The 15,979-nt window shown below is 37.1% G+C and overlaps 1 protein-coding gene across 1 annotated transcript in view; it reads left to right on the top strand.

Annotated features, from left to right (window-relative positions):
- LOC309660803 (uncharacterized protein) overlaps positions 1 to 15,979 on the top strand; it is a 576,745-nt gene that overhangs the window by 428,547 nt on the left and 132,219 nt on the right. Inside the window, exons 5-6 of the mRNA XM_082461931.1 lie at positions 1,840 to 1,967; positions 3,261 to 3,309. Coding sequence (XP_082318057.1) covers positions 1,840 to 1,967; positions 3,261 to 3,309 — 177 coding nt within the window. The remainder of the gene's footprint in view (positions 1 to 1,839; positions 1,968 to 3,260; positions 3,310 to 15,979) is intronic.

The following is a 15,979-nucleotide window of genomic DNA, read 5'->3' as shown; positions in this document are numbered from 1 at the left end:
AGCTGATTGGTCCTGTGTTTGAGAAAATATGTTTTTATGGTTTTATGAAAAAAACCAATTCATTTCCCTTCTCCTTGTCTTTTATATTTTTGACTACACTTTAAAAATCCAAAACATATGAAGCTAACTTACTGAGTACGTATTTAGAGATGATGGAATGTAAAAATTTAATATTTAATTCTTTTCATTGATGCACCATATTAAAAAACTTTGTAAATAGTTTTTGTTTTCTTTTGTTTCCATCATACAATTGGATATTACAAAAATTGATACACTTTGTAAATCATTTTGTTTTCTTTTGTTTTCATTCTACACTTACGTATTATAAAAAATTGATACTGTGCCTGTATGAGGAAAAAAACCTCTCTTTTCATTTTCAGGACCAGGAGGCCTGGTTTAATTTATTTTTCAACGTGCACGATACAAAAAAGAACAATTCTGTCTCTTTGAAAGTCTTGCTGTGGAGCTGATGTTATGACTTTAGAAACGCACAATCTTTAGTGTAAAGAATGCATATAAATTGTAACCTCGTACAACTGGTTAGTGAGATTCCAGCCACAGCTCTGCACATTCTGGCATCATTTCACTTATCTGGGTCGCGTTTTCCTCACTGGTAGAACTGGAAGCCATACTGGCCTTAATTTGCAGGGTTTTGAATATAAAGTAATCGATGAAAAATATTTTGCAGTATGTAGCTCTTTCCCAAGGCAGGAATTGAGATTGCCTTTAACTTTGCATATCTTCACATGATAGCTCTTCTGTGACCTGGGAAGCCCATGTGATGCAGGTTGAAAATAAATTAAAACTGTCTGGTAACCCAGACACAAAAGTGCTTACTCTAGCTATCTCACTCACTTGTTAGTGATGCTGGCAGTTTATTTCACTTCTCTGTCAGTGGTTTCAAAAATACTGTCAGGATAAGGAGATTGACTTGTCTTACAATACTACTGTGAAGAATAACCAATAAAAGAGACTTCCTCTATTTAGAAAAATCAGGAAAGACATCATACATGCTACACAACAGTGCTATAATTCTACCTTCCCATCATAGCCTCTGGGATTAATGTATTCATGAATACAAAATAATGCACTGACTTTAGTACAGAGTAAGCAAATGTCATTTTCCTGCCCATTCATGCCATAAAAATGCTCTTACTTCCTGAAATAGTTCATTCAGATTTTCAAGATTTGATAACAGTTGCATTTCACTGTACATGTGCAATTCCATTGCTTAACATTTTCATAAACCTAGAGAATTCACAAACTTGTAGTTCCTAGTTTTTCACTGTTATTGGAACAAAACCAAAAGCACAGCTAAATGATGTTTAGAAAACATTCCTGGAAATGCCCTCTGATCATGGGGAGAAAAATAAAATCTTACATGGTCAAGCCACTTTATTTGAAATACTTCACTTATCTTATATGGGAGTACCAATCTGCAATACCATGAGGTAAGTGGAAAGTCGAAGAGATGCACAACTCTGTCTTCTAAATCTCCAGAAGGACCAGGTGAGATGGAGGATAGGATAGGACTCCTATTGGAGTTCTTGGGTGTGTTTGAATGACAAAGTGCTGTGTTCTTATCCTGCATCTACCTTGAAGTAGAACTCAGCAACTTGCCTAATCCTCTTCCAGCATGGCCCTGCCCACACCAGACAAAATTCCACTGCTCATTAGCAAACTAATTAAGTTTTACCTATGGTTTAATGTGGAATATGGAGGGTGTTTAAATTGGATACCACAAGGCAAACTTCACAGAAGTTCCCATTGGATGTCCTCCCCTCCCCAGTTTTCTCTCACTCTGCGCTGCTCCACCATTTTCCTCTCCTTCTCCCACAGCTCCTCAGTACCCCCAAGTAAAGCTGCATTTTCCAAACAGTTTCCACATAGCCAACCGAGTCATTGCTGCCTGCCCTGTTTAGCCAAACAGAAGCCCCAGATGTCCCAACGTTGTCTTTGGAAAGCAGGTCAATGCCTAGAGAAGCCTGCCCCGGGAAGCTGTCAACTGCCCCGACCACGACCTGGCAAGTCCTGCCTCTGGGAGGCTCAGGAGGGAGCACAGAAAGTCCCCAAGTAAAAGAAAGTGTTTCTCCTGTAACTTATTGCCAATCGAAAAGTATTTATTAAGAATGTACTATTGGGGAACAGACACTAAGTCAGGCATTTGAGTATGGCAAAATAACAACCAGTAACAATATAGCAAAACCAGAAACAGGGCTGGTGCCCATATAGAGGTAGCCATTTGGTAGGAAAGATAGTAACTAACCAAAAGGAGACACAGTTGTATGTACAATCATAACGGTGATAGGAATGAAGATGGGGAGGGTCACACTGTGCTATTAGCACATAAAATTGACCTGGCCAGGGATGGCAGGGGGAGTCTTCTCTAAGAAGCTTAGACACAAGGGAAGAGTAAGATTTAAGTAAGCAAAGGAAGGGGTAAGTGGTGAGTTGTTTGAGACAGTGAGGACAGCACAGGCAAAGGAGAAACACGATATTCAATGAAATGAAAGGAGGTGAGTGTGGCTGGAAAGGGAGCAGGAGCGTGGTATGAGATGAACTAGGGAGAAGGGGGGGGCTGGTCTTAGCAGGTCCTTGTAGGTCAAGTCAAGGGCTTTGGTCTTTAAGTCCTTTGAAGGTTGTTAAACTGGAAGGGGGCATGGAGAAAAGGGATGCCACAAACCATATTTATATTTGGATGCAATAGCTCTGAATAGAATTAGAGAATGAATTGAAGTGGGCAAGGGTGGGCAAGTGGATATGGCCAAGTAATTGGAAAGCTGTGGCAGTGGTCCAGTGCAGACAACAGGGTCTGGCACCAGAGGGTGGTAGCTGAGATAGAAGGAAGTGAATGCATGTGAGCATTAACTTGGGTTTGATAAGGAAAGTGAGGAAGGGAAGTCTTAGAGTAACTGATGGATTTGAGCCTTGCGTTAAGAGGACGAAGGCAGGTGGCATGTGTGTTAGATGGAGATACTACTGGAAATAGGTCACTTGGGAGGGGAGGCCAGGATGGCTTTTTTAATGGGCTGATCCAGAGATGCATTTGAGAAATGCATGTGGAGATTGGCTGTATGAGTCTGGAGTTCAGAGCAGAAATCTAAGTTGGACATAAAATTTGGCGTCATTTCCATATAGTTGTTTTGTTGTTACCATTGTTGTTAATTTAATAAAAAAATAGATTTACTGAGATATAGTCCACATACCATAAAATTCACCCGTATAAGGTGTATAATTCAGCGGTTTTTAATGTATTGCAGATATGAGCAACCATCACCACTGCAGGGCAAGACCATGGGCTTATTTAAGGTGATGTTTATGAATTTATAGTGGAATCAATCAACAATCAGATATTTATTGTTGCCTCTTCTGGCAGTTTCCCAAAACTCTTTAAAAATGGGTTACTTTCCTTCCATCACAGTTCATAGCCTTGAGCATGAGGTTTGTACCTTATTAGTGGTTTTAAGATAACAGGGAATGAAAGTTGGTATATCAAGAAGATCCACTCAGTGGTAGGTTAATCACACCAGAGAGAGCTAGTAGCTAAAATCACAACTTTTTGTGTTATTGGACCTCCCTTTTCCTACTCTTCTTCTGCCTTATCCACTACCACTCACTTGCTTATTTATTGATTCAGAAATGTTTGTTTAGTGCCTACATGTGCCAGGCTCTCTATTACTTCAGACATTACCTCTTCCTCCCCAGCCCTGCCTCATTGCTTCTCACACTAGCCTCCTCCTTTTCCTTTATACTCTCTCTTTTTTTCTCTTTGTTTCTGTATCTCAGGATGGGAAGTAGGAGTTATCAATATTTTCCCAGACTCTCATAGCTTTCATCCATGGACAGAGGAATATGTCAAGCCTTGAGGTGACATCCGTTACGACACACAACTGAGGTGTCTGTGAAGCCTGTGTTTCTGTGATACCCATACAGACCTGGGATTATGCAGAATACGTCACATTTGAATGGTTTATTTATATATTCTCCTTACTAGACTGCTAGTTTTTATGATAATTTCTGTATTTTATTAACCACAGTTGTTTATATAATAAATATTTATTGAACTACTATGCACAGGAGGGGATGAGGGAGGATAGAGTATTTAGAAGAAATGATCTTTTACAAGGAGCTCAGAGTTCCACAGAGTAGATACACAGGTGTACATACATGAACATGATGTGACATAAGGCCATAGTATAAGTATGCAGGAGAAAAGAGTAACACAGAAGAGTTTGGGTTAGTCAGGAAATGTTTTTTGGTAACAGTTAAATTCAAAATAGATTTTGAATGGTGAATTGTTTACCAGGGACTAAGAAGATGGGGCCAAGTGAGAGAGACTTGTACCTTATAAGCAGATGGAACTATTAGAACTGCTAAGGCCTGAAAAGTATGGAAAGATAGACTTGAGAAAAAGCAGAAAACATAGGCAGAAGCCAGATTGCAAAAGGCCTTTGATCCATGCTAAGTGTTTGGGCTTTGCTAGGCTATAGAAAATGGATAAAGAGCTTCAAGGAGTTGGAATGTCATAATCTTAGTTGTGTTTTGGCAGAGTCATTCTGGTGGCAATGTGGAAGACTGCCTAGAGAGACCGAAACTCAAAAGAAGAGGATCAGTTAAGAGTTTAGACAAGTGATAAAGAAGTCCAGAACTAGGTTGTGGGAGTGTGAATGCTAGTCTTCAAAGCCAAATGTTCTGGGGGTTTGTCTTTCCAGATCCCCAGGCTAGGGAGCCCAATGTGGGAGAACCTCTGCGTTGTAATTATTCTCTAGTTTGTGGGTCACCCACTCAGGTGTATGGGACTTGATAATGTCGTGAGTCTTCCCCTCCTACTAGACTCATTGTGGTTTCTTCTTTATGTCTTTAGTTGTAGATCTTTTCTGGTAGGTTCTGGTCTTTTTCATTGATGGTTGTTCTGGAGATAGTTGTGATTTTGGTGTGCTCACGAGAGGAGGTGAGCCCAGAATCTTTCTACTCTGCCTTCTTGGCCACTCTCCAATGGTGATTCTGAGCACTAAGTGAGGAATAGGTTTGGGGAGAGTAAAAGACCAGTTTTATATCTGTTAATTTGGAAGGGCCTCTGGAACATCTGGGTGGAGATACAAAATAAGCAAATTTACAGATCTTAGGAAAGAGGTCTGTGTGAGTAATAAAAAATTGTAATTTTTTAGCCTAAGAATGATAATCAAAATCATGAGAGCCAATGAGGTTGCTAGGAAGAGGTAAGAGTGACAAAAGAAGAGAATGTAATGTGGAAACCTGAAAACTACTGGTATTGGATGGTCTGGTAGAAGAATAAGATACATATAACACTGTAAAGGGGCTAGTGAGGTAGCAGAGAACTAGGAAAAGCCAGTGAAGGTGACAGATTAGAGGAAATCGGTGATAAATGTGAAAAATAGGTAATGTAGGAATTTAGTCTTGTCCATTGGTCTGATAGTTAGCATATCTATCCTAAATGTCTTTTTTTTTTAGAACAATTCCAAAGGTAGGCATGAGGAAATAGATTGGTGAGAAAAATCTATCAGTAATCAGATGTTACTGGGTTGAGGGATAAACAGAAAGTGAGGAAAATAACAAATGGAGTGTAGACATTTTTAATCATAGCACAGCCTAGATGATGAAAGGGTAAGAATATTCACTGTCCTAGGGGAAGGGCTCATTAGGCTTTTTTCTTTTAAATACTCCGAGGGCAACAGGTGGAGGTAGGAGGTTTTCTGCTGTGTGTTCCACATGCTACTACTGTCAATGGTGAATGACTATTACTAAAAAGAAGCTCTTCTAATAATTAGCAGTTTTATAACAGGAATGTCCTTCTTAATAAAGAAAGAAATTCATTACCTAAGATACGTTAAGAAGATGCTGAATAGCCACTTATCAGAACACTGGAGAGGCAGGTGCTGCATCATTTAAGGGTTTGAGAGAGTCTTCTTAACATAAGGGTCCATTAAATTATTACCATTTGTTTATAATGGCTGACAATTGTAATGTGAATTAAATTAAAACTCTAGATTTCAGTTCTCTTGACTTGCTTTATAATTCTCTTCTTGTCTATGTACTCTCTTTTCTCATGAAACCTTAGCTTGTGTTTCCAAGAAACTCTTTCTCTTTAGACTTTGTCCCATTTTTTACAAAGCCTACCCAGTTGACTGGAATGGCCTCTCGTCTCATCTGTCTCACCTTTCTGTCCTTCTTGATGCCTGTCCTTCCTCAGACTAGTCTTCATCTGGTTCCTGTCACATGAGTTACTCAGCCCACTATGTCCTGGCATGGGACAGGTCCACAGGTCAATGATGCAGCCACTGCTTGTCAGAATGTCAGCAAACACACAAGTGCTTTTAGATGAGTCATTTGCTAATTTCTTTAGCAACAGCCATCCTAAATCAGCAGCCTCTAAGTCCATGCAAAAGTTAACAAATGAAGAAAAGATGGGCTTTGCAAACCAAGAGCAAATAGAGAAAGGCGATTATTTTATATGCTGAACACCTTGTTCTTTAGATATGTTTTCATATGAGGGAAAAACCCAAATTCAAATAAATAAAAAAATGATAATGTGGAGGGTACAACAATGAGGATTTGATTACTATTTTCTACCTATTTATATGAATTCATTGATTTATCAGCGATAGTCCTGAACTTTATCTACTCCTGTTTTATGTGCATTCATAAATGGAATTTTTATGAATTCTGTTCATAATTCTTAAGCTGGAACCATTTTAGGTAAGTGTTTTTCAGATAATTGAGGGCTTGCATTTTTGAGTATAAACACTGCTTTATCTTTCGGAAATAGACTATACCTTACATTTCTTTCTTAAAATGAAAATGCTAAATATAAATCTGACATTTTGCTGATTCAGAATTAACATTATATGATCAACTGATATACTCATCTCATGGAATGACTCAGCCTTTTTTGGAGCCCCGACCAGCTATCAAAGACCAGGTTGGGCTCTGAGGCTGTAGCGTGGAGGGCTTGCTTGCCCTTGATGGCCACAGTTGGCTCTGATTTCAGACTTTCCGTTTTAGACTACCTTACCATCAGGCTCCTGGTTTTAGCTGTTTTTGAGAGTGGACTCACCTTTAAGCAACACCTTCCTTCACCTCTAATATTTGGGTAGATTTTATGTATACATAATAAAAATGAATATATAAATTAAGTCTATAAGTTCAATGCAAATCTGCCGTGAGTGTCCTAAAGGGGCTCTCCTTTGAGTAACTGCATAATTTTAAGCCCAAATGTGTCATCAGTTTTAGGTGCTGAGAGGCCACACATACGTATAAAAAATAGAAACTAGAAACATTGTTTCTACTAAATTAAAATAGAAACAGATTGTTCAAGGGAGCACAAACCGTAATTGATCATGTAGTTGCCATTGCTTTTTGCTTTCATTAAGATTGTGGATGTATAATCAATATTTATTGAATAATAATCTTTGGTTTTACACTCAAAACTTTAGATTTTTTAGCATTCTTCCATTTACTGGGTACAACTTGACTGACGTAACTGAGATAGAGAAAATTGTATTCATAGAATTTGGGGGAGGTTGGGTTTGCAAAGATAAGAAGTAGCTCCCTGAGACTAAGTGGTGTTATAATTCCCAAGCAGTTGTGGACATTGGGGAGGGTGATGGGGAGGGAGTGTGGGCTTTGGAATATAACCAGGCATAAAGGGAGGTGAGGACGCAGTAAACCTACCACGCTGCTAACATTGTGTGGTCAAATATTTCGTGGAAACAAGGATGGGGCTGAGCTTCATTTCTGAGATAGAACCTGAGGAAATAAGGTTAGGAATTTGCAGAAGTCACAGGGATGATATTTCTGGACTTTCCAGGCCAAAATACTGGCTAATTAATCCAAATTTACTTAAATTTATAAGGGGAAGAGAGCCTCAAATGATTATTAAGTTACATTTAAAGAAGAGTTAGTGCAAAAGTGAAAGACAAAACAGAACTTTTGTTCATGAACTTGCAAATGGTTTTTAACTGCAAGTATGCATAAATTGGTAGCTACCATATGGGCTGGTGTTTCTGTCATTTTTCTTTTTATAATGTAAACATATGGTTTTTTGTTTTCTTATTACTCCTATTAAATTGGTAATTCTGGGGAGGTATCTACTAGGTTTTCCATTCTTGCAACTCCTCGCAGAGTCTAGTAGAAGGGTAGTTAATTAATGTCGTTGATTGCTCCACTAACTGAATGACAGCAATAGTAGGTTTCTGTTAGCCCGAGTGAACCCAAATATGGAAAGAACAACAGCATTGACAAGAGAATTTGAAAGATAGATAAAGGAATAGGTAGAAAAGAAATGGTATTGACTACTCTAGATCTCCACAATGGAATTACCTAAATTTTAAGGTAAATATCTTGATTTTGACCCACATTATGATATGTCGTTAAGGTTTCAATAAGTAATGTATGTCATTCATCAAGCAAAAAAACCAAAATTAAACAAAATCCAAAATTCTATGGCTTAAATAAATGAAAAAAGGGAGGCATTTTAATAAGAGGCAAGCTTAGGTATGGTCTGGTGGGATATAAATGGAAACAGCCTCTGTTTCTCAAAGTATGATTCTCAGACCACCTGCATTATAATCAAGTGATGCACTTGTTAAAATGCAGATGTATGAGACAGAATTTCTGCAGAGAGCGTTCAAAAATCTGCATTTTTAATCTGTACCCCCAAATTATTCTGATGTACTCAAGTTTGAAACCTGGAGTACAGATTTCAGTATGGTGTCAGAGTTGATGGATATAACTGATATTATAGGGTAGGGGGAAAATGACAAGGGTGTATTTGCTGGGAACTAGATAGGCAGGATTGTGAGGCAGAGAAATGGGCTTCATAAATAAAACAGACCAGGATTTGACTACACGATGCCTTGAGGAAGTCATTTAATTTTCCCAATTCTCTGTCTTCCTTCCTGGAAAATGCATGGAAGAGTAGGAGGACTGTGGTCATGAAAAGAGATAGTTTGTTTAAAGAGGCTGACACCTCCAGGGTCCTGATAAGTCAGTGCTATGATTGGGCCTTGTGAAAGGAGATTTTACTGTGCTTAAATTTTGTAACCCCAGGTCCCAGAAAACTGCTGAGAAGCAGGAAAATGGCACATTTGAAGAAAATATTTTGTAGACAGGTCCCCTAACCCATTCCAATCATCATCAATGCCACATACATGGAGGACAAATTAGAAATTCATGGCCTCAGAGAGAAGGAAATGAAACCTGTTGCAGGAACAGGGTAGAATAATGCTAACTTGCTACTGCCTTGCACCAGGACATGATTACAAATGAAATGTGTAACTTCCTGAAGAGCAAAAAAGAAATCCTTGTGACTAAATCTGATGGGCTAGAAAAGATAAATGCTGCAGATAACAAAGAAACTAAAATTATAGCTCCAAGGAAGCAAGAGAGGAACATCAAATTTTTGTTGTGTGTGTGATTAAATCTCAGAGGAGCATGACGAGAAGACCTGAAGTGAGAAGAAGAGAAATGGTAGGTAAAATGTATAAATCTTCAGTGTCCTGTTAGCAAATTGGAACAGTTCTGTGTTTGTCTCTATGAGGAAATCACATTTCCAGGCATTAGGCCCTGGTGAAGACAGATTACAGGTTATGGTTGAGGTAAAACATTAATGAAAAGGACTTTCTTAAAAATGGAGCATATTTAGTCATTTTTCTTCTCAAATTTTAAAAATGAGCATTTGGACATTTGAAGGATTGTCAGAGGTAGATCTTAATTTTTCCAGTGTTTTTCTTTTAATCGAGCGGAAAGGGGGAGCAAGGAGGAGGTATTGTCTTCCTAGACAATCTGAGTAATTATTTGTAGTTTATTGTGTGGTTGTAGCTCCAGTGTTCAACTACTAGAAAGAGAATATTCTGGTATTTACATTATTGACTTAAGGCAATTACCAAAGAAAGTAAGGCTTCCTTATAAATCAGTTCATGTAGTTTTTATCCCCAGCTTTTTAGAGTTAAAATTGACATATGACCTTGTACAAGTACGTGTATATACATTCATATGTTGCAAAATGATAACTACCTAGCCTTAGTTAACACCTCCCTCATGTCACATAATTAGTATTTCTTTTTTTGTGTGGTGAGAACATTTAAGAACTGCTGTCTTAGTTCCTTTCAAGTATATGCTACAGTATTATCAACTATAATAACCATACTGTATATTATTAGAGCCCCAGAACTTATTCCTCATATAACTGGAAGTTGGAAATCTTTGACCACCACATTCCCATTTCCTCTAAGCCTCCAGTCCCAGGTAATCACCACTCTACTCTGCTTCTATGAATTTGTCTTCTTTATATGTTATATGTAAGTGAGATCATACAGTATTTGTCTTTCTCCGTCTGACTTATTTCACTTAGCATGATGCCCTCATGGTTCATCCATGGTCCACCCATGTTCTCTCAGATGGCAGGGTTTCCTTCTTACTCATGGCTGCATAATATTCCACTGTATATATCTACCTCATCTTTATCCATTCACCTGTTGACAGACACTTGGATTGTTTCCATATCTTGGCCATTCTGAATAATATTGCATTGAATATGGGCATGCAGATAACTCTTTGAAATACTGATTTCATTTCCTTTGGATATATATAGAGAGAGAAGTCGGATTGCTGATTCATATAGTAGTTCTATTTTTAATTTTTTTGAGGGACATTTATACTATTTTCCATAATGGCTGTATCAATTTACATTCCCACTAACAGGGGACAAGGATTCCTTTTTCTCCATATTCTCCCCAACACTTGTTACTGCTTGTCTTTTTGATAATAGCCATTCTAACAGGTGTGAGGTAATATCTCATTGCCATTTTGATTTGAATTTTCCTGATGATTAGTGATGTCAAGCACCTTTTTGTGTACCTTTTGGTCATCTGTATGTCTTCTTTGAAAAATATCTATTTAGTTATTCTGCCCATATTTTAATTGGGTTGTTTGTTTTTCATTTATTAAGTTATATGAGTTCTTTATACATTTTGGATGTTAACACCTTGTCAGATATAGGATTTGTAAATATTTTCTCCTGTTCCATAGGTTGCTTTGTCATTTTGTTGATTGCTCCTTTTGCTATACAGAAGCTTTTTAGTTTGAGGTAGTCCCACTTGTTTAGTCTTGCCTTCATTACTTTTGCTTTTGATGTCAAATCCAAAAAATAATTGCCAAGGAGCTTATTTCTTTTTCCTCCGATTTTATTGAGATATAATTCACATACAGTACTGTAAAAGTTTAAGGTGTAAACGTAATGATTTGACTTATATATCATGATGAGTTGACTTATATATCATGAAATGATGACCACAATAAGTTTAGTGAACATCCGTCATCTCATATAGATACAGAATAAAGAAATAGAAAAAAATTGTTCCTTGTAATGAGCAGTCTTAGGATGTACTCTCTTAACAACTTTCATATTTTTAATATACATCAGTGTTAATTATATTGATCATGTGGTACATTACATCCCTAGTACTTATTTATCTTAAACTGGCAGTTTGTACCTTTGGACCACCTTCACCTAATTTTCCCTCTCCGCACCCCCTGCCTCTGATAACTACAAACATGATCTCTTTTTCTATTAGTTTGTTTGTTTTTGAAATATAATTGACCTACAAGACTACGTTCCTATCACTCAGCATAGCAATTCTGTATTTCTATACATTTCAAAACGATCACCATGAAAAGTCATTACAATGTCACCATAAAAAATATTGCATAGGTATCGACTATATTCCCCATACTGTACATTTTGTACCAGTGACTCATTTATTTTACAACCAGAAGTTTGTACTTCAATTTTTCCCACCTCTTTCTTTGCTCTCCCCACTCCTCTCCCTTCTGGCAACCACCTGTTTTTTTCTCCATATCTACAACTCTGCTTCTGTTTTGTTATATTTGTTAATTTGTTTTATTTTTTAGTGTCCACATAATATTGAAATAATACACTATTTATATTTCTCTATCTGACATATTTCACTTAGCACAATACCCTCTAGCGCCATCCATGTTGTCACAAATGGCAAGATTTCATTCTTTTTATGGCTGAGTAATATTCCATTGTGTGTATGTATGTGTGTATATATATACCACATCTTCTTTATCCATTCCTCTATGGTGGGCACTTAAGTTGCTTCCATGTCTTGGCTATTGTAAATACTGCTGCAATGGACATAGGGGTGCTTATATATTTTCTAATTAGTGTTTTTGTGTTCTTCAGATAAATGCCAAGGGGTAGAATTGTTGGATCTTATGGTAGTTCCTATTTTTAATTATTTGAGGAATCTCTGTGCTGTTTTCCATGGTGGCTGCACCAATTTCCATCCCATTAACAGTCCACAAGCATTCCCTCTTCTCCACAGCCTTAACAAAACTTGTTATTTGTTGTCTTTTTGATAATAGCCATTCTGACAGGAGTGAAGTGATATCTCATTGTGGTTTTGACTTGCATTTCCCTGATGATTGTGATACTGAGCATCTTTGTGCCTGTTGGCCATCTGTATGTCTTCTTTGGAAAACTGCCTATTCCGGTCTCTGTCCATTTAAAAATTGGGTTGTTTCTTTTTTGATGCTGAGTTGTGTGAGTTCAGTGTATATTTTGGATATTAACCCCTTATCAGATATATGTTTTGTAAATATTTTCTCCCATTCAGTAGGTGGCCTTTTCATTTTGTTGATAGTTTCCTTCACTGTACAAAAACATTTTAGCTTGATGTAGTCACATTTGCTTATCTTTGTTTTTGTTTGCCTTGCCTGAGGAGACATATCCAAAAAATATTACTAAGACTGTTGTCAAAGAGCATACAGCCTATGTTTTCTTCTAGGGTTTTTATGGCTTTAGCTCTTATATTTAAGTCTTCAATCCATTTTGGATTTATTTTTGTGCATGTGTGAGTAAGTAGTCCAGTTCGATTCTTTTACATGTAGCTGTTATATTTTCCCAACGCCATTTACAGAGGAGGCTGTCTTTTCCTGACTGTATGTTCTTGCCTCCTTTGTCATAGATTAATTGCCATTTAAGTGTGGGCTAATATCTGGGCTCTCTATTCTGATCTGCGTGTCTGATTTTGTGCCAATACGTACGGTTTTGATGACTGTAGCTTTTTAGTATAGTCTAAAGTAAGGGATATGATTCCTCTAGTCTGTTCTTCTTTCTCAAGATTGTTTGGCTATTTGAGGTCTTCTGTGTTTCCATACAAATTTTAGAATTATTTGTTCTAATTATGTGAAAAATGCCATTGGTATTTTGATAGGGATTGCATTGAATCTGTAGTTTGCCTTGGGTAGTATGGTCATTAACAATATTAATTCTTCCAAACCATGAGGATGGTATATCTTTTCATCTGTTTGTGTCATCTTCAATTTCTTTTATCAGTGTCTTATAGTTTTCCAAGTATAAGTATTTTATCTCCTTAGTTAAATTTATTCCTAAGTATTTTATTCTTTTTGATGAGATCATAATTGGGATGGTTTTCTTAACTTGTCTTTCTGATACTTCATTGTTAGTGTATAGAAAGATAACAGATTTCCATATATCAATTTTGCATCCTGAAACATTTCCAAATTCATTTATGAGTTCTGGTACTTTTTGGTGGCATCTTTAGGATTTTCTATGTATAGTATCATGTCATCTGCAAACAGTGACAGTTTTACTTCTTCCTTTCCAATTTAGTCTCCTTTTATTTCTTTTTTTTTTTTTTTTAAGAAGAATCCACCTGCTTTCTTTTTTTTTTAAAGATTGATTGATTGATTGATTGATTGATTGCTATGTTGGGTCTTCGTTTCTGTGCTAGGGCTTTCTCTAGCTGCAGCAAGTGGGGGCACCTCTTCATCGAGGTGCGCAGGCCTCTCACTATCGCGGCCTCTCTTGTTGCGGAGCACAGGCTCCAGACGCGCAGGCTCAGTAGTTGTGGTTCATGGGCCCAGTTGCTCCATGGCATGTGGGATCCTCCCAGACCAGGGCTCGAACCCGTGTCCCCTGCATTAGCAGGCAGATTCTCAACCACTGCGCCACCAGGGAAGCCCCCTATTTCTTTTTCTTATCTGACTGCTGTGGCTAAGACTTCCAAAAGTATGTTGAATAAAAGTGGTGAGAGTGGACATTCTTGTCTTGTTCGTGATCTTAGAGGAAATGATTTCAAGTTTTCACTGTTGAGTATGATGTTAGCTGTGGGCTTGTCATATGTGCTACTTATTATGTTAATGTATGTTTCATTTGTTCCCACTGCATTTTTTAAATCATAATTAGATGTGGTATTCTGTTAAAATCTTTTTCTACATCTCTCAAGGTGATCATCTGATTTTTGTTCTGAAGAACAATTGAAAATTTTTAATGTGGTATATCACATTGAATGATTTGCAGATATTGAACCATCCTTGAATCACTGGGATAAATCCCACTTGATCCATTGTTTGATCCTTTTAATGTATTCTTGAATTTGGCTTGCTAATATTTTGTTGAGGATGTTTGCATCTATGTTCATCAGGGATTGGGCCTGTAGTTGTGTGTGTGTGTGATATCTCTGTCTGGTTTGGTATAAGGGTGTCTGGTTTGGTATCAGGGTGATGCTGGCCTCATAGTATGAGTTTGAAAGCATTCCTTCCTCTGCAATTTTTTGGATTAGTTTGAGAAGGATAAGTGTTAACTCTTCGCTAGATGTTTGGTAGAATTCACCTGTGAAAGAATCTGGTCGTGAAATTTTGTTAGGATTATTCTTTAATAACTGATTCAATTTTATTACTGATAATTCATCTGTTCAGGTTTCTATTGCTTCCTGTTTCAGTCTACGAAGACTGTACATTTATAGGAATTTGCTGATTTCTTCTAAGTTGTCCTTTTTATTGGTGTATAATTGTTCATAGTAATCTCTTAATGATCCTTTGTATTTCTGTGCAGTCAGTTTTAACTATTCCTTTTTAATTTCTGATTTGATTTATTTGGGCCCTCTTTTTCTTGATCAGTCTGACTAAAGATTTATTGATTTTGTTTTTTGCAGAGAACCAGCTCTTAGTCTCATTGACCTTTTCTATTGTATTTTTCAGTCTCTATTTCATTTATGTCTGCTCTGTCTTAATTATTTCTTTCCTTCTACTAACTACGGGTTTTGTTTGTCTTCATTTTTCTAGTTTCTTTAGGTATAAGGTTAGATTGTTTATTTAAGATTTTTCTGTTTCCTAAGGTAAGCTTGTATTGCTATAAACTTCCCTCTTAGAACTGCTTTTGCTGCATCCCCTAGATTCAGGATCATTGCATTTGTCTCCAAGTTTTTTTCATTGCTTCTTTTATTCCTTCAGTCACAATTAATTGCTTAGCAGCATATTGTTTATCCTCTACATGTTTTGAGTTTGTTGCAGTTTACTTTTTTCTTGTAGTTGATATCTGGTATAATAGCATTGTGGTTGGAAAAGAAGCTTGATATGAGCTCATTTTTTTTTAACATCTTTATTGGAGTGTAATTGCTTTACAATGGTGTGTTAGCTTCTGCTTTAACAAAGTGAATCAACTATACATATACATATGTTCCCATATCTCCTCCCTCTTGTGTCTCCCTCCCACCCTCCCTATCCCACCCCTCTAGGCAGTCACAAAGCACCGAGCTGATCTCCCTGTGCTATGCAGCTGCTTCCCACTAGCTATCTGTTTTACATTTGGTACTGTATATATGCCAATTCTTAATTAGCATTAGCTGATTATCCAGGTAAATGAACTTTGCTCTCTTTCATTCTCTGTTTCTGACAGGTTTACAGATCAAAGACAAGTAGGTTAAAGCAACATTTACAAGTTAAACATTTTTGTCACCTCAATCACTCATTTCACAAGTAATAAAAGTTACTACCATTTATTAGTTAAAGATGTGTCAGTCTCTGAGTGAGGACTCAACCCACATTAGCACACATTTAACTTCACAGCAAGTCTATGAGTTAGACATAATCCTAGTTTTATAGTTGTGAAAACTGAGATTTATAGAGG

The sequence above is a fragment of the Balaenoptera physalus genome, assembly GCF_965194825.1.
Source record: "Balaenoptera physalus genome assembly, chromosome: 5".
In the NCBI taxonomy this organism is placed as follows: domain Eukaryota; kingdom Metazoa; phylum Chordata; class Mammalia; order Artiodactyla; family Balaenopteridae; genus Balaenoptera; species Balaenoptera physalus.
This window is presented reverse-complemented; position numbering and strand designations above follow the sequence as displayed.